At 36.4% G+C, this 27,630-nt stretch overlaps 1 protein-coding gene and 2 pseudogenes across 1 annotated transcript; 1 reads left to right on the top strand and 2 right to left on the bottom strand.

Annotated features, from left to right (window-relative positions):
* Window positions 1-1,790: 1,790 nt before the first annotated feature.
* On the bottom strand, window positions 1,791-5,296 carry LOC141827335 (putative alpha,alpha-trehalose-phosphate synthase [UDP-forming] 7; annotated as a pseudogene).
* Window positions 5,297-11,816: 6,520 nt separating this feature from the next.
* On the bottom strand, window positions 11,817-16,424 carry LOC141827337 (gamma-glutamyl hydrolase 2-like; annotated as a pseudogene).
* A 2,937-nt stretch (window positions 16,425-19,361) lies between these two features.
* LOC141827336 (MACPF domain-containing protein CAD1-like) lies at window positions 19,362-27,049 on the top strand. Its single transcript, XM_074714558.1, has 6 exons — window positions 19,362-19,930; window positions 20,540-20,778; window positions 20,980-21,175; window positions 24,243-24,426; window positions 25,152-25,315; window positions 26,234-27,049. Exons 1-6 carry the CDS (start codon window positions 19,628-19,630, stop codon window positions 26,834-26,836), a joined length of 1,689 nt encoding a protein of 562 aa, XP_074570659.1. The 5' UTR covers window positions 19,362-19,627; the 3' UTR covers window positions 26,837-27,049.
* The last annotated feature ends 581 nt before the right edge of the window (window positions 27,050-27,630 follow it).

The following is a 27,630-nucleotide window of genomic DNA, read 5'->3' as shown; positions in this document are numbered from 1 at the left end:
TTAATTTAATTTAATCTTTAATTCACTTTCTTCTAGAACTACTTAATTTCGTTTTAATTTTCTCTTTTAATTAATTATTACATGTCAAGTTTACATTTTATCATTTACCTCTCTTTAAAATTTAAAATTGCAATCACTTCTTTCCTTTTACTTCAAATCATTAATTTCCTCTTTTTCCAAATTTTTAATTTATTATTTCCTTATATGTTGAATTTTATATAAAATTTAGATGGCCAGGCTAATAATATTACAATTGGAGGTAACTAAAATTGGTAATGTTTAACTAATATTAAAGTAATTTAACTAATATGAGATTTTCTTCTCTTTTTGAATTGTTTCAAATTAACATTTTGTTCTCTTCTGTTATTTAAATTTAGAATTAATTCTTTGATCTTTGATGAGTTTTGAAATGGAGAAGAGCTTCCAATATTTTATGGGATCATAAAATACTTTTAAAACTTAAAGAAAATTTTTATAAAATGATAGTTAGACCTATTATGTTATATAATACTGAATGTTAGGCTATGATTTGATCATATGAGTAGAAGATAAGAGTTGTAAAGATGAAGATGTTAAGATAAATGTGTGGACATGTGATGATCGATAAAATAATAAATGAGAGTTAGAGAGAAAGTCAAAATTGCATCTATTGAGAAAAAATTTTGAGAGACACGTTTAAAATGGAAGACGGAAGATAAAAAAAAATTTAATTAGCAATTATAAAATAAGATAAAATTTATTTAAGTACAGATGATGAATATAAAAACTTGATTAACAATTATAAATGAGATAAAGTATATCCAAGTATAAAGGACGATATAATAAGGGATAAAATCTAATAACGTAAATCGATCTCATCTCATATAATAGATAAAAATTTGATTGTTGTTGTTGTATCTTTAATGAGTTTACTAACTTCTAAATAAAATCTAAAATTATAATTATTTTACTTGGTTTTTAGGGGGGAATTATTTATTGTTTAATTGCTTTTTTTTCAAATTTTCAGGTATTTTTAAGGTTGCAATTACTTTTTTCCCCTCTTTATTAAAAAAACCCCCAACCCCTTTTTTTTAAAACATTATTATCTAATAATTTTTAATATTAAATCTTCCTTAAATTTTAGGTAAAAATCAAAAAGGTCTTTCTGTTTTTTTGAAAACATCGTTTATTCTTAAATTGTTCTCAGGGCGTTTAAAATCTAGATTTTTTTACATTATTAAAACCATAAAATTATATTTTATAAATTAAAATTTATGGGTATAATTATTTTATTTCATGAAAAAGAAATTTTTTTAATCCTAAATAAAATTAAAAAGTTATTTTTATAAATTTAACTTTTTAGGGGAGTAGAGATTATAGCATTATTTTTTGCAATTGAAATGATTCGTTTAAACAATTCAGATTTCAGTAATCTAGCATTCATCCAATCATCCATATATAAAATTCATTTTTTTTTCAAAATAAATAATAAATACATCTGACAAGTTGCAAGTAATATTTATGCAACCTCAAGTGAAAAAGAATGCAATCTCAAGTGCAATGACAACTGATGATGTATATTGAAATTAAACTACAACATCAGAAATTTTATTGTAAAAGATTGAAAGGAATTTGATCTTTGGCAGAGACAATCTTCTTTTATCAGTGACATTAAACTACTTAAAGATGTATAAGATATAAACCACCAAAAAAATTTTGTAGGAACAAGCAGATGGCTTCTCTCGACAGTTCTACTTCATGACTGAAACTTTGCTCGAAGTATCCACAATGGATGAGAACCATAAAAAGAATTATCGGTTTATCGGTGTTGGTTGACCAAAAGCATGCTGTTAGAGCGGATGATCCATCCATTGCGTTTCGACTTAAGAATGAATCAGAACTCGAGAGACAGTGGAGGCTTGTCTGAGGCATTGGGAGAGGAGGATGGCTCGTCCAAGGCATCAGGGGAGGAGGGTGAGTCCTCTGAGGCATCTGCAAGTGCTCCAAGCATGCTTATGACATCTGTTATGTCGTCCAGATAATACTTCGCCTTGCTTGGCTTCTGCCCCACAGTGCAGCCGAATATCGACGAGTGACGAGCAACTAGATTCTTCGAAACTATGCTCGCGACGTCTTCGAACATGTCCTCGTCGGACCTATCATCACCAATGCATAACACGAAATCAGCTTGTCTGCCATTCTCCATCATTGAGGATAGAATCTTCTCTACAACTAGACCTTTGCTGACTCCCTGTAAAAGCAAGAAGAGCAAGTTAGACTGTAACAAGACAAGATCTTTAACTGGACAAGAGTTTCATCATAGCCAGTACTAGTTCTAACTTCATAACTGCAATAGGACTTATATGCCCCCATACGAGACAAGCTATTCAGATTGTGGCATTCAAAAAAACATAACAATAATACACCAAAAAAAGGAAAGCATGCCTGAGGTTTAACTTCCACAATGAATTGACCACTCTTCACTGATACTGGTTCATTTGCAAGTACACTTTCGAGATGATCGAGCATTTCCTTAGACTGAGCAGAGCCAAAGCCAGGGTCTGCATCTTGATGATGCCAAACCAAGGCACTCTTTTTTCATTTTCTATATAAGATCCATCCGTGGACTCTGTATACAATTTCATAACGGGTTCAACAATTTGCATCCATTCAAAATCGATGCTGTGGTTGGGGCAGGAGCCCATTCTTGGTCTCTCTTCCACCTGCAAATTAAAAACCAAGCCATCATATTTGTTCTCTTGATCTAATTCACTGATGATTCACAAATGGAAGATTCAGCTCTCTTCTAAGATATACACAATAACAACTATTCGAATTAATCAGATTTGCTAATCCCAGAATATTTGACAGCGTTTTTTTTGCTATATGTCTATCCATTCTTCTTTTTCAATGCAACATAAGTTACTGGGAAAGCTAAATCCTAATAAAACTCTATTCACAAAACAAATGTAGAAAAACTACAACCATATGTATTCAACAACATATCATATATAGTAAGACATTGCTGTCTGTGGAGCTAATTCACACATTTTGCCCAACAAATATTGCAGAAGAAAAGCAAGTAGAAGAATCATACCTAATGAAATAACCATGTTCTGCTGCGAGTCCGAGATTTTCGCAAGGCGTAAACCACTCCTCCAAACCTTCACGCCCTCTCCCGCTAACAATAAACACAACATTTTTCTTGTCTGCGCATAGAGTTTTGATGATCCTGATAACCTCTGCGGTGGGCTTTTTGTTGAGAGATGTCTGTGGCACCAATGTTCCATCATAATCCAGCAAGATAGCCCTACTCTCAGCCTTCTCATAAGCAGAGACAATCCCATCAATGTGAAGCTTCCTAAAGTTAGGATCGAGTGCCACCACTCGGAATCCAAATCCTAAGCCGATTCCCCAACAATTTCTCCTGAAATGGTCCTTGCAAGACCTCTCCAAATCTTGCATGAAACTTCTTGACCAATAGGCAACATCATGTGTGCTGACATATCGATAATGCTTCTCATGCCTCAGTTCCTTCTCCCCATCAGAGATAGATATGGCTTCATTCATTGCTTCACCTGTAGTCTCTATGTTCCACGGATTCACACGAATGGCACCGCTCAATGAAGGTGAACAACCGATGAACTCCGAGACCACCAGCATACTCTTCTTTGGGCTATCAGGCTTGACACCTTCACCCTTGGGTATCCCCTGCTTGCATACAATATACTCATAGGGTATGAGGTTCATCCCGTCCCTGACTGCTGTAACCACAACACATTCTGCAATAGTGTAGTAAGCAATCCGCTCTACGACAGACACAATGCGATCGATGAAGATGACTGGGGTGTAACCGTCGGTGCTGAAGGCACTATTGATTCTGTCGCGGCTCTCCTCGATCTCACTCTCGACCTCATTGAGGTCCCTTCCATGGCCCCTCGCTGGATTGGCTATCTGGACTAGGACAGCCCGACCCTGCCACTTGGGATGGACCTTAAGCATGTGCTCAAACGCGAGAAGCTTGAGGTTGATCCCCTTGAAGATGTCCATGTCGTCGATGCCAAGGAGGACGGTCTTGCCTTGAAACTGCTGGTGGAGCTCGTTGACCCGCCACTCCATGTCCGGGAGGCGAAGCACGGAGTTAAGCTGACCCATGTGGATGCCGACGGGCATGATCTTGATGCCTACGGTGCGGCCAAAGTATTCGAGGCCGATGTAGCCGCGCTTGGACTGGTACTCGAGGCCGAGCATGCGACTGCAGCAGGAAAGGAAGTGGCGGGCGTAGTCGAATGTGTGGAAGCCAATGAGGTCGCAATTGAGGAGGGCTTTGAGGATCTCCTCGCGTACGGGGAAGGTGCGGTAGATCTCGGAAGAAGGGAAGGGGATGTGGAGGAAGAAGCCCATGCGGAGGCGATTGAAGCGGCGGCGGAGGAAGGTGGGGAGAGCCATCAGATGGTAGTCATGGATCCACACGTAGTCATCCTCGGGGTTGATCACCTCGATGACCTTCTGGGAGAAGTACTTATTGGCGAGCACGTAGGACTCCCAAAGACCACGGTCAAACCGACGGCCACCGGCGCCTCCGTGGTCGGCGGAGAACGGGAGCATGTAGTGGAAAAGCGGCCAGATGTTGGCCTTGCAGAAACCCTGGTAGAACCGGTCATGGAGATCCGGCGGCAGGAACGCAGGCACGCACTTGAACCGCTCAAGCAGCGTCTGCGCGACGTCTTCCTGCTCATGCGCCTCCACGTCGACTCTCAGCGAGCCGACATAGAGCACCTCCATGTCCTCCGGCAGCCCGTCCTTGAGCTGGAGCAGCAGCGAGTCATCATCCCACCCGAAGGACCACCCGCGTCCATCCAGCCGCCGCCGGGCGCGCACCGGCAACTGGTTCGCCACGATGATGATCCGCTCCTGCGGCGGCGACGACTGCACGTCCGACGCCACGCTGCTGGCCCGCTCCTCCTCCTCCTGCAGGTCCGCCAGCGTCCCCGGCACCGTCATCACCCGCGGCATCCGCCGCCCCGCCCGCTCCCCGCCCAGCCCCAACGCCGCGAAGTTTCCCGACGCCAGATCCAGAAGGTTCGTGTACGATCTCGACATCATCTTTCCTAAAGAACAAGACACCCCAAATCAAAATCAACCCCACACTCGATCGATCGAATAACAAGAATCCTTACCGGCAACCAATGCAAGGACAGAAACCAATTAGCAAAGCTTATAATAATCCGTCGAAGAAACGAATCGCAGACGAAGAACGAGGAGAAGATCAAGACGGAAACGGCGCTCGCTTTGGATCGCAGCTGTGGCGGAGTCGAAGACGGAAGGGAGGGGAAGGGACGCGAAGGGAAAAAGTTAAGGCGAGGGATGGAAAACGGATAAGTGTATAGGAGAGCGGGTGGGTGCGAGGAAACAGGATAAGGTCGGCGGAGGTGAGCTGGAATCACGCGGTTCCAAACGCACCCGCAGCCATACCCGACTCGCCCTTTCTCTCTCCTCCAAAACCGGTCCCGCTCGTCGCCCGGAGGAGAACGTGGCGTAGGTGGCCACACGTCTTTTGGAGCCCCCGCCAGCTTGGCAAATTCTGGGTGCCAAAATAATAAATAATAAATAAATTCCAAATAACGCACGTTGGTTTGGCCCGGTTTAAAATAATGGACCGACCGGTCGAATTCCAACTCCGCGGTCTCAGATTTGGTGACCGTCGCCGGCGGCGGCCAGGCCACGCCGCGCGGCCAAAATTGACCACGTCGACTATAATCGTTATTAACGACGTGATTAAGTTAACGAGTCTTCTTAGTCTACTTTGATATGATTTGACCACGTCATGAAATAAAATTTATTTTTTTAAAAAAAATAGTTTTAATTTTAAAGTGGGAAGGCATAAAATAGATGGAAAATGAAATCGAATTAGATTCAAAATAATGCGTTGACATTCCTCCAAACTGAAATTGACACATCACTGAAATATATTTAAAAAGAAAAAAAAAGATATAATTCTAAATCAACTTCAGCACCATAAAAGAATCAAAAAAACGTGCTGCCTATTATAACTATTTGATATAGACTGATATGATTTTTTTTTGATACGCAATTACAAATATATCATTTACTAATTTAAATTTACTAAAAAAATAGAAGATTTTCCCAAGGTGTTTGGTAAAAAACACACAAGAAGCTTAATAAATACAATATTCTATTAATTCATTTAGACGTTTGTCTAAGAAAGGTATTAACCAATGATCATGTGATAAGTGCCCTACAATTTCTTTATTTATTTATTTAACATGCCTTTCAAACTCATCAATCATTAAGTCATAAGGATAAGCAACCTCCACTAAGGGAAGGGAAAGGTGTTAAACCAGCTGATTAACATAATCCTAATAATAATTAGTGAATTAGTTAGTTAGGACATCATCGATCTTTGTTAGCATTGTGATTTGAGTATTAATGCATTAAAAGAGATGTGAGACCTAACTTGTGACCAACTATGATTATTAATGGATGATAAAAGGTATATATAAAAGTAAGTTACCGACAAAAATGTGTAAAATATGTAGATCTATTGAAAGGATGAATGGTTGATTCAAAAACTTAGGACCAAACTAATAATAGTTGTTCAATCGAGGGTCATTTTTTACGACTAAAGATAAGAAACAAAATCTTAAGCTAAGTTAAAGTGATAAAGATGGTGTGGTGTGTGTGTGCCCATCTCCATCGACTCTCAACTTTACGACACAAAAGTTTGCATTATGAGGAGGAAAAGCATTGGAGATGAGCCAATGTGATCACCGTGAAGGAAAGGCAAAAGGCTATGGCTTTAGCCACAACACTTATCACGTATGCCAAGCACTCCATCAACTAGTTAATTAATTGGGTGGCACATAAAGCAAATATCAAGCTTTTCATATCGATTTGGCCAGAAATATGATTCAATCAATCATTATGCCACCAATTATTTGATCAAATAGAATCTTTGAACCAATGAGTGGGTGATCATCGATTTATTCACAACCAACCTAACCATTTTGGCTAGTCTATCGAGACAACTATTTGACTTCCTCATCCATTTAGGTTGATAAGTCCAACTCATTAGCCTTCTTAATTGACTCATTTTATTTTATTTTACTTCTTTTTTTCAATTAGATAAAAAAAAACATTAGATGACAAAATTGACCTCCGGACCGGAATTGGAATGCATGTCGGCTAATTCTATTGGACCACTACGTCCACGTGGAGCAGACGAACGTCGCACGTGCCGTGGAATATGCTACAAGGCAAGGCGGCGAGACCCGGCCCGGCCTGGCCCCTTGCAGGTAGCAACACGACAAAAGTGTCCCTCACGCTTCAATCCATCTCTTTCGCCGAGAAAGCGAGACGATGGCATCGGCATGGTTTGTGTGGCTATTGGCTAATGCATCCTATTCATGTTCATGCATTTTTCATATACATTGATTTACCTTCTTCTTCTTTCTTGCTTCCTTCCTTCCTTCTTAGTCGTTATTGTTTTGATAGTTGTTTTCTTCGGCTGTTCCTCTGCGGCGGGCTCCAGACACTTCAAATCTGCCACCAACTTCCAGCGAGCATTGTAGGATTATTTTGAAGATGTATATACTTTCTACAAACTTTTAAAAACAAATCAATATTCACAAGCATTTATTTACCAGTTCGTTGGGAGCTTGGCGTTCAGCCAGGATAGTTGAAGATGTGGACTTCATCGTGTCCTCTGATTCCTCTCCTGCGACAGGAGATGAGCTGTATATGTGAGCGAGTGAAAAGGACAGCAAAATTCTCAAGGGAGAACAGGATAATGATATGTATGTTGATAATTAATTCAAAATTAATAATGAAGTTAATAGATTGATGATGTGGTAATTAGTTGTAGTAATGGTTGAAGTAAAAAATATATATGTTCAATGTATTTACATTAGTTGAATTAGTGGGATATATTTATGGAGTTAGTAATTTGTTTGAGTTATGTAAGTAGATTATAAATATGTTATGTGTTGATAAATGAAGGTATTAGAAAAACAATAATATGTAATCCCTTTGTCTATCTACCTTTATTATATTCCTTTTTAATTTTTTTAATAGTGATATCAGAGCACCAAGTTTGGAGTGCTCTAGTTTACTTGCAATGGCAATCAATAAAGTTTCTCAACCTCTATCCTCATATTCAAATCAGAGTGCTACGAATTTTAAAGTATCAAATGAAGACACTATTTAGATCTCAAGATCTTTGGGTTTGACGACGAAGATGTTGATAAAAGTCGATTAAAGGAGAATAAAAAGAAAGATTCAAAAACATTATTCATTTTTTGACTAGCAGTACATGAGATTATTTTCTCCAGATTTGCAACTGCCTCATTTTCCAAAAAAGCATGGGAAATATTACAGAAAAAATTCCAAGGCTCCTCTAGAGTGATAACAATCAAACACCAAACTCTAGAAGTGAGTTTAAGACATTGCATATGAATAATAATGAAACTTTACAAAAATTTTTATCTAGAGTAATTTCGATTGTCAGTCAAATGAGATATCACAGAGAAAACATCACTAATGCAATTATTGTTTCAAAAGTTTTATGAAGTTTGACTGCTAAATATGATTACATAGTAACTGTGATCGAGGAAACTAATGATCTTTCGATTTTCTCTTTTGATGAACTACTAGATTCTTTGCAAACTCATGAGGCAAGGCGAAATAGATCAATTAAGAAAAACAAAGAAAAGACATTTCAAGCATCTTAAGTGAATGGGAAGATAGAAAAAAAGGAAGACTTCGCAAACAAGGGTCGTCGACGAGGAGTTTTTGTGGTAGAGGACATGGCAAACAAGAAGTCATTTTGATAGACAAGAGAGACAATTCAACAAGGATAAAAAATGAAATAAAAATTCTGTTCAGTGTTATGATTGCAAAAGATTTGGACATATAAAGGTAAATTACAGAATTGGCTCACAAGCAAATTATGTGCAAAAGGAAAATAAAGAAAGTAAGTTATTTATAGTTCATTCTAATTTTAATGAAGTTCAAAATGATATTTGATTTTTGGATAGTAGATGTTCAAACTACAAGACTGACAATAAGTCATTATTTAAAAGAACTTGATGAATCACAGAAGATGCTAGTAACACTTGGAGATAATAAACAAATACAAGTCAACTGTAAAAGCATTATTGTTGTGGAGACTAGCAATAGTAAAGTGAAATTGTTTTACAATGTTTATTTTATTCCTTATTTAGCACATAGTTTGTTAAGTGTTGGACAATTGATGATGGATGGATATGCAATTTTATTTAATAATGAAGCTTGTGTTATTACTCATAAAAATTCAGGTCAGTCTATTATTAATGTGCAAATGAAAGAAAATAAAATATTTCCATTTAATATCTCTAATGTGGGAAATCAAACTCTTATTGCTACTGAAGATAATGAAACCAAGATGTGGCACTTGAGGTATGGTCTTAGGTTACCACAAATTAATGCTCTTGATTTATGTGAATCATGTGTTTATGGAAATAAGGAAGTTTTTTCCAATTGGACAATCATGGAGAGCTTCTGATTGCTTTGAATTAATTCATGCTGATTTATATGATGGGCCTATGAAAAATACATCGCTTGGAGGGAGTAAATACTTTTTGATATTTACTGATGATTTTAGTCGAATGAGTTGGGTTTATTTTCTAGAGAAACTTTTGAAAATTTAAAAAATTCAAGACGTTTGAGAAAAATCAAAAGGGGTGTTTAATAAAGGCTCTTTATTCAGATCGAGCATATGAGTTTTTATCTAAAAAATTTAATCTTTTTTGTGAAGAACATCGTATTCACCGAGAGTTGACAACACCTTATACACCGAAGCAAAATGGTGTAGCCGAACGGAAAAATCGAACAGTTATAGAAATGGCTAGAAGTTTACTGAATATAAGACGGCTTCCAAATCTTTTCTAGACTGAAGTAGTGGTCACATCAGTCTACTTGCTGAATATTTCTTCAACAAGAGTTGTCTTAAATCAAACACAATATGAAGCATAGCGAGATAGAAAATCATCGGTAAACCACTTTAAAAATTTTGGATGTATTGAATATGTTTTGATAAATCATCAATTTCATCATAAACTTGAGAAGAAATCTGAAAATATATTTTTGTCGGATATTGCAACCAATCCAAAGCATATCGGTTATATAATCCTCTTAGTGACAAATTAATTATAAGAAAAGATGTAGATTTTGATGAAGATTCAAACTGGAATTGTAATACACAAGGTGCAGAGATTCGAGTTCATATCTCAATAGAGAACAGAACTCCAACAACTGAAGGTGTTGAATCATCTCCTTTAAGATTATCATCTTCCACACCATCAAATTCAAGAAGCAATAGCTCATCGTCTCTACAAGAATCTTTTGATGAAACACCTCCAATAAAGATTAGATCCTTAAGAGAAATTTATGAATTAAATCAATTTGCTCTATTTGTTACAGATCCTACAATTTTTGAAGAAGCGGTAATAAAGAAAAAATGGTGAAATGCAATGAAAGAAAAGCTATTGACAATCAATAAAAATAAAACATGGAAGATGGTGGATCTACTTGAAGGCAAGAATGTAATTGGTCTCAAATGGATGTTTAAAACAAAATATCATCCCGATAGAACCATTCAGAAATACAAAGTTAGACTTGTTGCAAAAGGATATTCGCAACAACAAAGTATTGATTTCGAAAAAACTTTTTCTCCAGTTGTTAGATTTAAAATTGTGAGAATTATCTTAGCATTAGCTGCACAATTGCATTGGCCTATTTATCAATTTGATGTTAAATCTGTATTTCTAAATGGAGACTCGCAAGAAGAAGTCTATGTAATTCAACATGAATATTTTATAATTGAAAACAAAGAGGCAAAGGTGTACAAGTTGAAAAAAAACATTCTATGGGTTAAAACAAGCCCCAAAGGCATGGTATAACAAGATTGATAGGTACTTTCGACAAAATGATTTCACAAAAAGTAAAAATGAGTCCACTTTTTATGTGAAGAAACAAAGTAGTGATGATTATATTATTGCTTGTCTTTATATTGATGACATAATATATATGAGCTTGTCTAATTCTCTTTTGACTGAATTTAAGTCTAATATGATGAAGAAATTTGAAATGTCAGATATGTGATTACTACATTATTTTCTTAGTTTTGAAGTAAAACAAGGAGTTGATGAAATTTTTATCTCGCAAAGAAAATATACAACAAATCTTTTAAAAGATTCAACTTACTCAATTGTAATCTAGCTACTATGCCCATGAATATAAATGAAAAGTTAGAATTAAAATATTGTTTAGAGAAAGCTAATGCAAAATATTTTAGAAGCTTGGTAGGAGGTTTAATTTATTTAACTCATACTAAATCAGATATTATTTTCTCTATTGGTGTAATTTTCAAATTCATGCAAAATCCTATAAAGCATCATTTTGGAGCAACTAAAAGAATTTTACGTTATATTGTTGGAACCATGGATTATGGGATTTGGTATACTAAAGTTTCAAAATTCGATCTTTGTGGATTCATTGATAGTGATTAGGCAAGTTCAGTGGATGATCGAAAGAGCACCTCAACTAGTGTTTTCAATCTTGGGTCAGGAGCAATTTCATGGAGTTTAAAGAAGCAAGCTACTACAAGTCTATCCTCTTCAGAAGCAGAATATGTAACATCAACTTCAGCGGCATGTCAAGCAGTTTAAGTTAAAAGAGTACTTGCAGATCTTCCCCAACAACAAAAAGATGCAATTAATATTTTTTGTGATAACAAGGCAACAATTGCAATGATAAAAAATTCATCCTTCCATACGAGAACTAAACATATTAATATTCGTCTACACTTCATTCGAGACTTAATTGCAAATAAAGAAATTGAGATAAAGTAATACAACACACATGAACAAGTGGTGGATATCTTGACAAAGTCACTTCCAAAAGATAAGTTTATTTATTTTAGATTACTCTTAGGTATTTGTAATTTTATATCAAGAGGGAGTATTGATAATTGATCCAAAATTAATGATGGAGTTAATGGGTTGATGATGTGGTAATTAGTAGTAGTAATGGTTAAAATAAAAATGTCTATGTTCAATGTGTTTGCATTAGTTGAGTTAGTAGGGTATGTTTATGGAGTTAGTGGTTTGTTTGAGTTATGTAAGTAGCTTATAAATATGTTGTGTTGATGAATGAATGCATTGAAAAAATATTGTATAATCCCTTTGTCTATTGTCTACCTCCTATTATTTTCCTTCTTAATTTTCCAACAATGTGAACTCACCCTGCTCTCCCACAATAGGTGGGACTGTAATTGTAGATGAGATTGTCCAGGACTTTATCAGCATGAGGTCTGTTTGAGGATTTCCTTGCTTCACTGCAAATAGACACATCTAGTTTTAGAACACTTGATAGACCCAGAAAATCGACATGCTGAACGCTTAGAATAATAGAGAATGAAACAGTGAAGAATCAATGAGAACAACCTGATGAAGTAGTTGGCAACATGTTGAGTTACACGCACTGCATCCTCACCATGGGGAATCATTGGCAATCCCCACGCAAAAGCATTTTTCTGCAGTGATCCAAATGTTTAATTAAACTCATAATCTGTTAACTACTTTGCGATCTGTTTCCTGTGCTAAGGTTTTATGATATATGAAGGAAGAAAGATGACTCAATGTTTTGCCTCAATCTATAATATTGAAGAGTAATTACAAGAATCAGAAGCAGAAGTTTGATTCTAAAAAGCAATACATTGGGATAGAAACTGTTTGTTGATGATGTGAAGAAAATTGGGGTGGTGATTATGATTACCTCCGGATGCCACTGGAAGCCAGTTACAGGATAGTTATAATCTTGAACGGTTGAAACGTAAACCTAAACTTGTAAAAAGTAAAAAGGACAAAAGGTCATTATAAGGAATCAATATGTATTGGCGTAGATGTCAAATATGTTACACCTTGTAGTACCTTACCGTTTTCATCCTTCGATGTTGTCAGAATTCCTGAAAAAGCTTGAGAGTGCAGCATTACCTTGAAATATTTTTGGCGGCATACAGAACTTCCAATAATTGCAAGAGTTCAACACAAAAAGAAATGTTAGGCTGCAAAAATGGAGTGATCAGCCCATGTATGTAACTTTATGGTGGTACAGAAAAGCAATACGTAGTGAGATTATCGATATGGAGATATCAAATTGGTAGAAAGAAAGTTCCTGAAACAGTATAATGAGTTCCTGAAACAGTGTAATGAGTCTGAACATTTCAAATACGATAAAATCATATGGCATACTAAAAGTACAGGAATATACCTTTTTTTTCGAAGATCCTAAAAAAGAATTTAGAGAAAATGACCATTCTTAGAAAAAGAGAATAAAGATCATATAGTTTAAATTAACGTACTTTATGATTTTGCATGGCAAGGCACTCTGTGCTTAATTTCCTCAGTAACTCAGTTGGGAATCTGTAGAATTAAAGCTAGGAAATCAGGGTTGTGTGCATAATTCTACATACAATTTTATTGATCCATTGACTAAATAGCTAAAGAATAGAAACAAGTATAAGTGTTCTAATACATCTCATAAATATATTAGTAGGATTTTCCACCTTCAGTATTAAGGATGGCAATGAAAAATATGTACAATGACACCAAAAAATAGTTTGAAACTGGAGTCCACCATACTAGAGGCTTGTTTAACCATGATTAATATTTAAGTTGACTGGTTCATGTTTAAAGTCTGAAATGTTTCCAGAACTGAGACAACAAAAGTTGATACCATTTAGTCGCCTCACGCGGATGGAAACGATAACTCAGCAATGCAATGTGATTGCCTGCAATCATTTTGAATGAAACTAATAAGAAAACCTATTTTGTAATCATTTGCTGTTGCAGGACTCTTGTTGCCAGAACTTAAAGATTTTGTGATGAACTTGTGATAAGATATTAAACCCCATGATTATGTCTTCTTAAATGATCCAAGACAGGAAAAAACCAAACATCCATTAGCGGAAAATACTGCATAGTAATTTTTATTTAGTACTATTATTATAGTCATTATATAACAAACTATCTTTATGTCTCTCAGAAAACCCAAAAGTATAGTTACTGTAGAGAATAGCACAAGTACCACACAACAATGAATGGGCATTTCACATGAGGTTAGTGAAAGCAAAGCACTCTCTAAACCAAAGAAAGCATAAAAGGAGGCAGAAGAAAAAGCAGCACCAAAAAATTTCACCTCTAACATTACATGCACACTAAATCAGGTGATCTTATATTTTATTTTTTATCTTCTTGTCATACAATTAACAAATTATAAAAAGAGTAATCCACGTACCGCTCAAATACAAATCTTTGAGCATCTGTATAATCTTGGAAATAAAGAGCAGATGCTTGATTTTCTCCACGAAACTTCTCTAATATATCACAGTCCTACAGTGATCATAGAAAGTGTACGAATTCTTATAAGTCAAATGCCATTAATTCACAAATTAAAATCAACACTAATTTGATTGTTGTGTTGTAAATAAAATTTCTTCCAATAGGCATATGTGTATGCATCATAGTCCCAATTGGCTTATATGTGTATGCATCATAGCAAAGGCACTTTATTAGCTAAGGAGCTTTAGAAAAAGACAAATGCAGAAGAAATCTTGTAATCGAAAGATCAAAGCTAAATTGATGCAATAGTGATGCTAAATAAAGATTCTAAGGCACAATTGTTGAATGGTGTATTGAACTAGCAATCTGCAAGAATCATGAGAGAACATGAAATACAGAAGAAAGTTCATTGATACCTTCCATGTAAATATAAAAAAGACACTAAACACAGACTCCTTTATTGTGAATAAATCAAATGGATAAACTAATATTACTAGTCGATTGAACTAGTAGTAAATTAAGCAAACAAAAAGAGTTCATGAGACCATGCACACATAAGAAAATCCAGATTATCTTCTGTGTTATTGGTGTATTATTTAAGACCAATCACAGAAGACACTTTTGTGCAAACATTTGAATATATTCACTGTCAGCCATAAGACCATAATCTTAAATGATCATAAACTACCATTTGGGAACAGAAACCCCATCATGGGTTATTAATACACGGGAATTAAGGAAACCAAAAAAGAAAAAGTATTTGATGGCGATATAATCCTTTCAGTGGTAACTTCTTCAACTTAGGAAAAGGCCTCATGTTGGAGCCAATTATGAGTAAAGCAGCAGTATGATTAAGAAGCAGGCTGAAGTAACCAAGCTAATGTCTACCTAGAAAGTAAGGTGCAAAACATTATCACAAATACTATGCATACAGGGGAAAATTTTCATATTCTGTAATTTACAATGGATCAGCTAACAAGACAGTGAAATAATGGCTTGCATGATGTAAACACTAAGTTAACATAATAAATTTCTCAAAAGGATTAATGAGAAAATCCACATTCCTATCAAAGATTATAATCAAGTAATGCACAAGAGAGAAACAAGCACATTTTCCATATTGATGGAGAAACCCAAAGAGATTTAGCATTTCACCTTGCTGATAATCATGCTTAGAAGTTCAAACCCTAAACAAATTGCAAACAAGGGAAGATGTTCTCCTGCCTCATTTCTCTCCAGAGCAATCTGTCACAAAATGGAACAGTATATATTACAGGATTAGTTTACGGATCAATGCATTTATGCAAGTGAGTCTGTGACTTTTTGTATCTTCACACTACTGTGATCAAATTGAGTGGTTGAGCAGATGAATATGCTTTAAACTATGGTCAAAATTAAATTGAAAAACAAGACAACAGTCTATTGCGCCTCTATCAAACAAATAATAGGCAATCTACAAACAAAGAGACGTAAATTTGCACACTGATTAACATTAACAAGAATACCTGGAAACCCTTTTTAATCGTTTCATAGTACAGTCCTTCCTTCGCCCATCCGCCGGTGAACATACGCCATTGACCAAATTCAGCTTCTGCAGAAAAAAAATAATATACAGTCACTTAAGCTTCAGAATAGTTCATTCGATTCGATATAAAAATAGGAAGTAAAATAAAAGAGGAATTGCCTACCTCAAGAAGAGTCTCTTCGGGCTCGTTGTAGATGAGAGGGATGACGCGAGCGCCCGCGGACTCGACGAACTTGACGTAGGAGGCAGGAATGTTGGAGTTACCTGAGGAGTTGCTCATCCTCCCGGAGGCGCCGTCTCCAGGGGTGGCTGACGATCCCGATCACCGGCAAGTTGTAGAGTGAGTGGTCCGGGGAGGGGCAGCTCAGCCCGTCTCGCGGGTACTCAAATGGCTCATCGTCCTCCCTTTCCCCACCGCCGGATAGTAGGATCGAGCCGCCCATGGATTCTTCCCAGGATGAGGAGGCGACGGCGAGGAGGACAAGAGAGATGCAGAGGAGTCCTCGCCGCCGCGAAGCCATTCTCTGCTGGAGGGTTACGAAACGTCAAGCCAGAAGACGAAACGTGTACCGTCGAATTTAATAATCAAATCTTCGTTAACCGTTTTAAAATGCCCAATACTTTACCTTACTCAAAATCCTTAATCGGCCGGTCCCACTTCGATCTATCTGCATCTAATTGCACCACAGGGCGGTGTGTATGCGCCATGCGTCGGCCAATTAATCTCAATTATGATGTTCGACAACCTCCACGCCTCGCCGCTGGGCATCATCCAACGGCTCAGATCTCACCACGTCATCGGTAACGTCGAGGGGCTGCGAACCCGCTTGTGATTCTTAACCCAGTGAAACCGAAAGTCCAAATCACCAGCTGATCCTGAATATTGAGGTGGGCCCACCCGTCGATCGCGCCAATCGTAGTGCTAGAGTTCATACGTGGCGATTGACTACCCGCGAGATTTTGTGTCCGGTGTTTATGGAATCCTCGTCGGATTTCGTTTCGGGTAGGGAAGTGGCGTCACTGGCAACAGCGGGCACGCTAACTTTTTCCGTTTCGGGCATTGCCGACGTGGACTTTAGCTGGATTCAAGCTTGTTGGGACCTAGTATTTGTCGTATTTAAATTATGGACCATCTTTTTTAATAAAAAAATACTAGTACACAGTATATTAATTTTTTTATTTATATCAAATATTTAATTTATCTGATTATTTTTTTTTAATGGACGGTTCAACTCCACATTCCACGTATCAAATAAATTTAAAAAGTTAAGTTGCTTCTAATATGACATCCAGTATTATTAATTATTCAAACGTCATATTCATATACTGTGTATATCCAATCATGTTATGCTTGTTTCATCTTAACATGTATAAGTGGAAAGAAGATACAAAAATAGCGAAGTTTACCTCCACTTGTATGAGTTTTGTTGAAGAGGACTTAATCATCGAGATTAGTTGAGTAGAGTATTAAAGTGTTGCTAATTAGGATGAATGAGTTAACTATATTAAGTTTGTTTGATAAACTAAACTAGATATGAAATTGATCAAGTTGCTAAAATAATTATTCAAGTTAATTTTTTTTAAATGGATTTAGTTCTTAATAAATATATATATATATATATATATATATATATATATATATATATATATATATAACATAGCTTGTGGACATTCAAAAAATCAATTTTCAAAATATTTGTTTTATTTGAGATTTGAACTCTAATCTTTTATTGATCTTCTAAATGCTTTATCATTGTATTCTATCCGTAAGAGTATAAAAAATATATATTTAATTAGTAAATTTTGATATTATAAATTTATTTAGTTATTTATAAATTTAATTATAAATTGATAAGATATTTTTTAATGAACATATTTATAAATTTTATTTATCTATATTATTTGTTCATGAACACTCTTCATGAACTCTTTTTAATTTCTATTCATAAACCTTAACGACTTAAATCATTTAAGATTATTTACTTAATTGGCTTTCTTCATCTTCAACAAACATTTAGAAACTCTAAATTTAATTATAAACATTTGATATATGACTTGTTCGAGGGTTCAATCCATAATCGGCTCACGATTCTTTGATATTTATTTTTAAAGAAACCCTTAATTTTAAAATTATTTTAGATTTATAATATTTTTGTAATGTTAATAATATAGTTTAATGTAAATTAATTCATTCGATTTAAAATTTTAATATGAGATAATTCTATTTTTTATTAAAGTTAATTTTTAAATTTATTTATCTTAACTTTTTTAACATAGACTATTCCATCTTTAACCCGTTAAATTTATTAATCTTAACTCTCTTATTAATTAATTCTTTTATTCTATCTTTTGATCCATTCAACATTTAATTTACAGAGACTAAATTTATAATTTATTCAATAATAAATCTATAAGGATATAATTTATTCAGTAATAAAATTATATATATATATAATATAATATAATATACTATAATAGAAAGACTATATGGAATATAGAAAATTAATTATATATAGCTTGTGGGATTTCATCGAGATTCGAATTTTTATCCTCTTTTGCAATTTTGTTCTATCATAATCAATTTAACTATACCTCGGAGGCATATATACAACCTCACTTCTATCATTTCACACGCAAACCTATATGCTTCGGCTTCTTCTTCATCTCCTTCCAATGTTATTTTTCTTTTCTCATAATCTCATTCTCTAGCACAGTTTTTTTTTCTTTCTCTTCTAAAGAGTAGCAACTTTTTTTTTTTTTTTCATTTTGTTGCTTTCCAACCGACCACTATCAACTCTAGTAATTCATCCTCTCCAACAAAAATAGTCTTTAGTGAGATTTCTGTTTTCTTTTCCTTTTATTTTTATAATTAGTTTATCATTTATTTATTTCCCTTCGATCAATTTAAATAAATAAATAATAATTTATACTGTTCTATTTAATTTATTTTTTTGATCTTTTAATTTATTTTGTTTCTCATCTTTGGCCAAATGCCAATAGACGAAAAAACAAATCACCATAAATATTTTATAGTGGTATCTAAAAGCTCCAATATCTTCTTTCGTAGTGGCTAATTATAATATTTTGATTTACCTCCTCATAAATAGTCGTGAGGTCAATTGCTGTTGAGGTGACGAATTTTATCTTTTATTGAAATGAATACTTTGAATCTTTAATGTTATTGTTTTTAAATATTTACTTCTTTAGTTTAAATCCTAAAAAAATTATATTAATTTTATTTAAGTTTTTTTAAAAAAATTATCGGAAAATTTATTTCATAGTTCAAGTTCCAACCATCCAAGTTTGAAAAGCGCTAAAGTAAGAAGTTGGTCATTGGTGGCTTACAATGACCGGTCAACTCCGAATGCCCTTTGGAGGAAATAAAAAACGCGTTCTTTTTTCTACTGACGTCCTGACGGTCAAAAAGTCCACCTTCCTCAGCCCCCACCACTCCAAAGAAACCCTTCTTCTCCTCTCCTCTCCTCTCTCTCCCTCTATCGCCTCGCCTCATCTCATCTCGCTTCGTCGCCCCCAATCGAATCTCCATCTCCAAACCAATCGCGATCCCTTGCCGTTGGTGGGACAAAGATCGCCGGATTTGAGCTAGGTTTGGTTGCAAAGGAGGCGCGACGGGGAGGACGTGGGGGAAGAAAAGATGAGATGAGATTGAACCCTTGTCTGATGCGTTTGAGTCCTGACACTGCTTCTGGGCGGGGTTTCGCGCATGGATAGGGCGAGGGCGGCGGCCGCTGCGGGCGGCTCGGAAGCTCTGATCGCGACGCTGACGAACGCGGTGCAGGCGCTCGGACGTGGGTTCGACGTCACCTCGGACGCTCGGCTGCTATACTGTAAGGGCTCGCCCGGGTCCCGCCTCGTCGTCCTTGACGACGCCAGCAGGAGGAGCTTGGTCATCGCGGGCGGCGGCAGCGCAGGGGGCGAGATCGTTCTCCCCGATGTGCCCTTGGACATCAAGATCTCCAGGGAGAGGGACCATCGAGAGCCCTCCGGCGTCTGTAGTTTTCAACAAGTAAGGGGGTTCTGGCCTATGGGTCGTTGAATTCTTCAATTTGTTGTATCGTTTGTGTTGCTCTTGAGCTTAGGTATTTAGAAATATCTTAGGCTTTGTGTATAGATCACATGCAAACATATTTATTCAAGTTATTCTGTTTTTTTATGATGTCTAATGTCGGGATATTTTATGCATTTTCCTATTGACAATTGCCTGATTTTATTTGTTTTATTTTTATATTAGAACTTTACAAATGGATATGGAATCTTATCATCACAGTTAGAGGAAAATGCTCTCTTGCATGTAATATAGTTCTTACGTTGCATGACCACCTCATGGTGCATTGAATTGGATGTAAAATAAGATCTCTTAGATAGTAATGTAACTGGAAGCATGGTACTATTTGTGTGTTCTGGTCACTCTAGATTTGAAAATATTGCAACTTGACTTATGTTGGCATACTTGGGAAAATTTTTGAAAGGTTAATGGCTGCATGTGTCTGCCAGATACAAAATTAAGCTGTAGCATTATTTTTATGTGCAAAACATCCACTATTATAATTTCAATGTCAGTTCTAGAGCAGTGTACCCTTTTTCTATTCTAATACCGATTCTACATTGTCTCCAGATGGCTGAGCTTTTCAACAAGAAGTTAGGTTTGTCTGGAACAGTTCCTCTTGGAAGCTTCAACTCAATGTTCAGTGTCACTGGATCTAGTAAAGTTGATGCTGCAACAACCAAAGCTCTTGCTATGGATGGCTTTTACATCCCTTTGTATCAAGCTAAACTTATAAGCGACGAATTGGTTCTCCGTGATGATATCAAGCATGCTGTTCCTCGCAATTGGAATCCACCAATGTTGGCTAGGTTAGTAGGTAATAGTCCTGTTTGCATCATGTCGAGGTATTATAATCATGTTTCTTTCTTTGGAGTTTTCAATCTATAAAGTGCACAGTTTATTTCCTTATCATTATGGAAAGTCATATGCTATCCAACTAGGACTTCTATGATTATTATTATTATTGGTTATTTTCTGATTATCAGGTTGTTCATTTATATTTTGTTCAGCTTTATTGAGAACTTTGGCACTCATATAATCATATCGGTTACAATTGGTGGAAAAGATGAGGTATATATTAAGCAGCACCATTCATCTCAGTTTTCAGAGTTAGAAATTGAAAACTATGTTAAAGAAATTGGGGACCAGCGGTTCTTGAATTTGCAAAATCAGTCATTCAATGCTCCCTTGAACCACAAAGACAAGGTTAGTAGCCTTCCAGCCTTAGAAAAAGTACATGTCACATACTGCTGTCATACTATTGACTGCATCCTTGCAACTCCATCTTTTGTTAACATTGGTCACATATCATGTTATCTAGAATTGCATTTCTCAACAAGGATGTTTGCAAGTATGTGCATCTTCTAATCTATTCCCACAAATTGATGAGCCAATATGTCATAGCCTAAGAACTAATGAGAATTATCTGAAGATATCCAAATCCTTTACTCATCTGCTACTATTTGATGACCATATGAGATATTTCCAAGTCCTTCTGTTTGCATATTTGAAGTAATTGAGATTGTAGATTTTTTAAAAAATAATTTATCAAAAGAGAACCATTGCACTTATATTGGAAGACCTATATACTAAACATGCCATCTGCTACTAAATCCACGTGTGCTAAAAATCAAACATAAGTATGAAGTTTTATACTCCACCCTGAACTGAGCTCCAAAAGTGTCACTATTGTACTAGTAAATGAAATAATAAATTATAATATGGTTTTATTAAGTTGATACGATCTCCAAAGGAGTATAATATTTTCTAGAGTATAATGTCCTTCCTTACTTGCCCCTCAAATTATGGCTACAGAACTTGGCCCAAATCGACCTGCTAGACCAAAAAATCTTGGAACCAGGGAAATGGCCAGTTTGAGCATGTTCATAAACAAAAAATGCTGCAACGCTGGATTGAATACCTGTATGACATGTGGTTCAATTGAAACCAGGGTAATTTCTGGAGATTAATGTATAGTAAAGATGCCCATCTCATATAAGTTAACTTGATGGATTGTGAGGGTATATCTATCTTTTACCAATACCTTTAATTTGCAATGCCTAGTTCACAGGTATTTACCTTCCTCGTTCGAAGCACTGTTTGTCTTCATTCCATGCCTGCCACTTTGTTGTTGTTGTCAATCTTCATCCCTTGCCAAAATTGTTGCTTATCATTGTTATTCAGCCTTTGCCAAGGTTATTCTTGCTTGTTTCAAACCCATCTTCAAAATGTCCTACTGCCTGCTTTATTTCTTGTTCATCTATTGAGTGTCCCCTTCCTGGAGTTGTTAGTAGTAGCCCTCAGTTTACCACTATTCTTCATCCATTGTCGGATTTGGTAGTATAATTTGTTGAATCGAGAAAGCGCTAGAGGGGGGGGGGGGGGGGGGGGGGGGGAATGGCGCGCTTTGTACGCGTTCAGAAAATGTTTGATTTCAAAGTCGTTGCAGCGGAAATAACAAACACATCAACAAAGAAACATAGTTGTTTTTTAGTTGGTTCACAACCGCTTGATTACTCTCCAAGGCCCGTAGTCAGTTTGACCACTTCATTGGGCAATCACTATTCACTTTCTTCTCGAACGAAAAGAAGGTTTGTTTCTTTATAATAGTAGGGTTCGGTAACAGCCTACCGACCCTTAGAGATTAAAAGCACAAAAGAAACGTGAAAAGACAAGTAGCAACTAACAAGGCGTTACTAAAGTCTAAGCTCGTTTAAGCTTGTAGTGGTTTCGCGGTGTCGTTGCGTCGTTGAAGCTTGAGCACGTTGTCTCGAAGACTTGGATTCGTAGAGTAGCACTTGGACGATCGAGGAAGAAGTTGTCTTGCAGCTCTGGTCGAATCCTACTTTTATAGGGTGATCCGGGTGCCTGGATCCACTTCCAGACGCTTTCAATAAGGTCAATCTGATCCGATCTCATCGTTGACTTAATTGTTTCCAGACACCTGGAATGCTAACGTGACGGCTAGTGGATCAAACTTCGCTTCGGCTGTGACTTATCCTTTTCTGGGTGCCTGGATCCCTTCCGAGTACTTGGAAGATGACGTGCCCCGACCAATCAAAACTTGTCAATTCAGTTGCTCGTTGTGTTCTGCCCCATCCAAGCACTTGGAACTCTTTCCAGGAGCCCAGATCCGCCTAGGCTTCAATGTGTGTTTCCAATTTTCGATCTCCGCATCACAGTGTTAGTACAAGCATAGTAAAATGAGTATGAATGACAACTTACAGCTGTGCAATCTCAACTTTCGATCTCCTGTGAAACCTTAAGTTGACCGATGCCTACTGCTCTCTTTCCGAGAGCGTATCCTCACTACTCCGCTCAAGAGAGTTTACTTGATGTCAAACTTTGATCTACCCGACCTGTTTGGACTTTTGCTCAGTTGATCTTGACCTTTAGGATTTCCGCTAGACCTCTGGTCCTCGACCCTGTCTAGACTTCCGTCTGGTGTCCTCGACCCCTAGGGCTTCTTGTCTGGTGTCCTTAGACCTCAGGATTTCTTGCCCGATGTCCTTGATCTGTCAAGTTTTCTTGTCTAGTCCCTCCGATCAGGACTTCCTTGCCTAGTCTCACCGACCAGGACTTCCTTGCCTAGTCTCACCGATCAGGACTTCCTTGTCTAGTCTCAACTAGGACTTTCTGCAAACTTGATAAGTATGTTAGATCACAAGTAATCTTAACTTTGACCCTTTGTCAATATCAAAACTCAAGTTTGATCGAATGATGCTACTTGCACCAACATAATTCATGCTCATTAATAAGATGTTTTGGTGTGGTCTTCGTGTTAAAATATAAAAATTACATAAACAAAGATTTGTGCTGTAACAAGTCAACTTGATCCCATATTTTGGGATTGAACTAATAAATTAGATTGGTACGAGTGAACCAATGAAAGATTAATGAAAAATGTGACTGCAGTCTGCTTAGGAAACAATTGTAAGACATACACCTATTTTCTGATGTAATGTTTGAATTTCTCTGGGAAGACTACTATATTCTTGAGAATTTTCACGCTTCGTGAGAAACAACCTAAATACTTTGTAATTACTGTGTTCTGATTTAACTGAAAAAAATACTTTTGTTAGCTGTATTCGGAGGCCATGTATTTTGTGGAATTACAACTATTCAAGAATATTACATACACGCATACTGATATGTAGCAATTTGAGAATTCCATGGAACATAGCATTTTTTGTGGTATTTTTCCATTAGCCATTAGCCATTAGCCCAATAGTTAATTCTTTATATTGTCCAAATGATGCTTTCTTTTATGCAGGATATTACTATTATCTTTCGGAGGAGGGGTGGTGATGATCTTGTTCGGAATCATGCAGAGTGGGTGAGCACCATTTCTTCAGCACCAGATGTTATCAATATGACCTTTCTCCCCATTGTTTCTCTTCTAACGGGATTACCTGGAACTCAGAATCTAGTTCGTGCCGTTGACCTATATTTAGAGTGTATGTTCTGGTTAAGCCCTTGTCTTTTTTTATTTTACTAAATTGTCTTTTTAGTTTGATTCTAAGGAATTAGAAATTTTATATTGAAATAGTTTTCTATGAACATCGCTATATGGAGCAAGTGATATGTTGTAGATGGGAGGCTTCATTTCATTTAATGGTATGAGAGCATTAGCTTCTAGAGAAGGGAATGATTTTAGCATTTTCATGTTATTGGACATCCCATTTTTAATTAATTTTTGCTACGAGATCAGATTCATTAGTGCGAGGCACTAGTAGCATGCTGCACTATTGGCTTCTGGGGACCCTTGTTTTTTTGATCAATGCAGAACTTTCTCATTTTTCATTGTAATATTTGGATCTTGCCTAAGCATTATTGCACGAGTCAGTATTGTTGCATAATTCCAAGCTGTAAGATTTCCTACTTGATTTGTCTCACCTTTTGGCACTTATCTTCACAATCCTTAACTGGAAACTTTTATTAGACTATTGTAACCTCTGTATCAAAAAGATAATATCAAATGCACATTGTATGGCAAGCGTAGCATTTAACTTTTCCTGTTATGTGTCATTCTTTCAGTACCATATAATCATGGATTTCTATTTTCTAGCACTGTTGATTTAGTTTGCTTATGCCAAAAGGCTGACTTGTGTTGATTTTGCCTTGTGACCTTTAAATTGTAGAGATTGTATTCTTACTTTTATATTTATAATTTTGTCTGCAGATAAGCCACCTATAGAAGAATTACAGTATTTCTTGGAGTTTCAAGTACAAAGAGTTTGGGCTCCTGCACCAGTTAATATTCCTGGACACCAAAGAAAGGAACCCATGTGCCCTTCTCTTCAGTTTAGTTTAATGGGCCCGAAGCTTTATATTAGCACAGAACAGGTAAATGGGAATCTAGTTGGTTTAGATAGACATCATTATATTATGATTATCTGTCCTACCTTTTTTTATGGAATTCACAGTAGATAATTGCAAAACCATTTTGATAATTATTATGTGTTCTACCCTTTTTATGGAATTCACAGTAGATAATTGCAAAACCATTTTGATAATTATTATGTGTTCTACCCTTTTTATGGAATTCACAGTAGATAATTGCAAAACCATTTTGATAATTATTATGTGTTCTACCATTTTTATGGAATTTACAGTAGATAATTGCAAAAGCATTTTGATCTGATGGCTGTGTATGAAATCATCTTCAGTTGTTTAAGGAATTTTGAACAAATTAAACTACTTACTTTTCACTAGCAAAGAGGACCAATTCGTAGTCAATGTTCCCATTTCTTCTGTACAATATTCTTGTAGGTGTTCAACAAAACCTAGGTTTATATAAAAATGCTATCCTTTATTCATTGGACATAACTTTCTGATCATGTTGACAATCACCACCTATCACTCTTTTAAATTGCTGGAGAATGTTTATTCCTCAATCGTGTTGGTTGCTCAATGCTGAAGAAGCAATCTATTACTAAAACATTCTGAAAAGAAGAGTATGCTTTATGCTCCGTTTTGCTATGTCACATCTGAAGATTGATGATGAACGAGTCTTATCAATTTTGTTAGCTAAAGAAAATATGGCTATTTTCAAGTTCTTTACTGTGATGTATTGGTACAAAATGTAGTACTGCAGTGATGGAAAAAACACATTGGAAATTGGTTTAGCACGTCTTGCTATGTTACTAAATGCTGCAGATTTGTAGACCTTTCATTCCACTTATATTTACTGATTCGGAAGCTACAAAAGGTTTGTGTTCTGCTGATATACTCTCTAGCTAAGAACTTCATAACTTAGTGCAGGTATCTGTCAGTCGTAAACCAGTCACAGGCCTTAGACTAAGCCTTGAAGGGAGCAAACAAAACCGGTTAGCCATCCACTTGCAGCATTTTGCAACCTTACCGAAGATCCTCTTACCTCACTGGGACTCGCATATTGCAATTGGCCCACCAAAATGGCAAGGTCCTGAGGAGCAGGACAGTCGCTGGTTCGAACCCATTAAGTGGAAAAATTTTGCTCATGTCAGCACTGCACCCATTGAGAGTACTGAAACAAGCATTGGTGACCTCTCTGGCGTTTACATTGTGACAGGAGCTCAACTTGGGGTATGGGATTTCGGTGCCAAAAGCGTCCTACACCTCAAACTGTTGTTCTCTAGGGTCCCTGGCTGCACCATTAGGAGATCCGTTTGGGATCACAGTCCTACTAGCCAGGTGCTGAAACTAGAGGATACATCCTCTTCCACATCGGGAGACAGCTCCAAGCTCACAAAGATTGTTGACATGACAGAGATGTTGAAGGGGCCACAAGATACTCCAGGCCACTGGTTGGTAACTGGAGCCAAATTAGGGGTCGAGAAAGGGAAGATTGTCGTGCGTGTAAAGTATTCCTTGTTGAACTACTGAATCCCATCTCATTATCTTTTTGTTATCCAGTTCATATTCACAGTCCTTTGAGGCATTCTTTATATGGGTAGCAGCGTTATTTTGTTCCTCCTGTACATTGTTAGACAAAATGTTAGTTAGCACAACCCCGTCGTCGCTGTTTGTGTTCTTGAAAAGCTACATTCTTATTTGTAACATGAAAACAGTCCATTTTGAAGTTTGCTTGCATTCTAATACCTATTGCTAGACTGATGATTTGGATTGAAAGGCAGAATTTCCACCTTCTTCACTCAGATTTATCAATCGCGAGCAAGGGGCAGTTTGAGGCAGGTAATAGGGTTGTATCCTATATCTCTATACCAAGTAAAGAAGAGAGAATAAATGCCAAAGATGATGCTTCTTCTCTGAAGAAACTTGGTTGTTGTTCAATGTAGGTAATGCCCATCCAATGATGTTGCCCACTGTATGCCTCTCTACCACTGATGAGTGATGAACTACTTGAGTTTGAGATCAACAACCATACAACTGAACTTGTTCAGAGTGAGGGCATAAGGTAAGTGATCTCAAGTTTTGGTTTTCATTTTTGAAATATCCTTAGGAAGCAAAAAAAAAAAAAAAAAACTTGAAAACATTTTTTTTTGAAATTCCAAAAAGTTGCATTTTTCATTCACAAGGATATCTCCTTGCAAATAACTAAATCCTAGTTAATGATATTATTGATACTATTAAAATATTTATTTATTTCAATCATTTTATTTGATTAACTGACTCTTACCTATCCCCAACATTTGTTTGCCTTGACAGAAAAGTCCAAA

Source organism: Curcuma longa, chromosome 4, assembly GCF_044706935.1.
Source record: "Curcuma longa cultivar G26 ecotype Majalengka, Jawa Barat chromosome 4, ITB_CL_G26_1.1, whole genome shotgun sequence".
NCBI classification, from domain to species: domain Eukaryota; kingdom Viridiplantae; phylum Streptophyta; class Magnoliopsida; order Zingiberales; family Zingiberaceae; genus Curcuma; species Curcuma longa.
This window is presented reverse-complemented; position numbering and strand designations above follow the sequence as displayed.

Bases quoted from the DNA above. Each gene is read 5' to 3' on its own strand.
- LOC141827336 (XM_074714558.1), top strand. From the start codon at position 19,628: ATGGATAGGGCGAGGGCGGCGGCCGCTGCGGGCGGCTCGGAAGCTCTG. The intron at 20,779-20,979 runs GTTAGTAGGTAA...TATTTTGTTCAG, and splicing joins AATCCACCAATGTTGGCTAG to CTTTATTGAGAACTTTGGCA. The intron at 21,176-24,242 runs GTTAGTAGCCTT...TCTTTTATGCAG, and splicing joins CCTTGAACCACAAAGACAAG to GATATTACTATTATCTTTCG.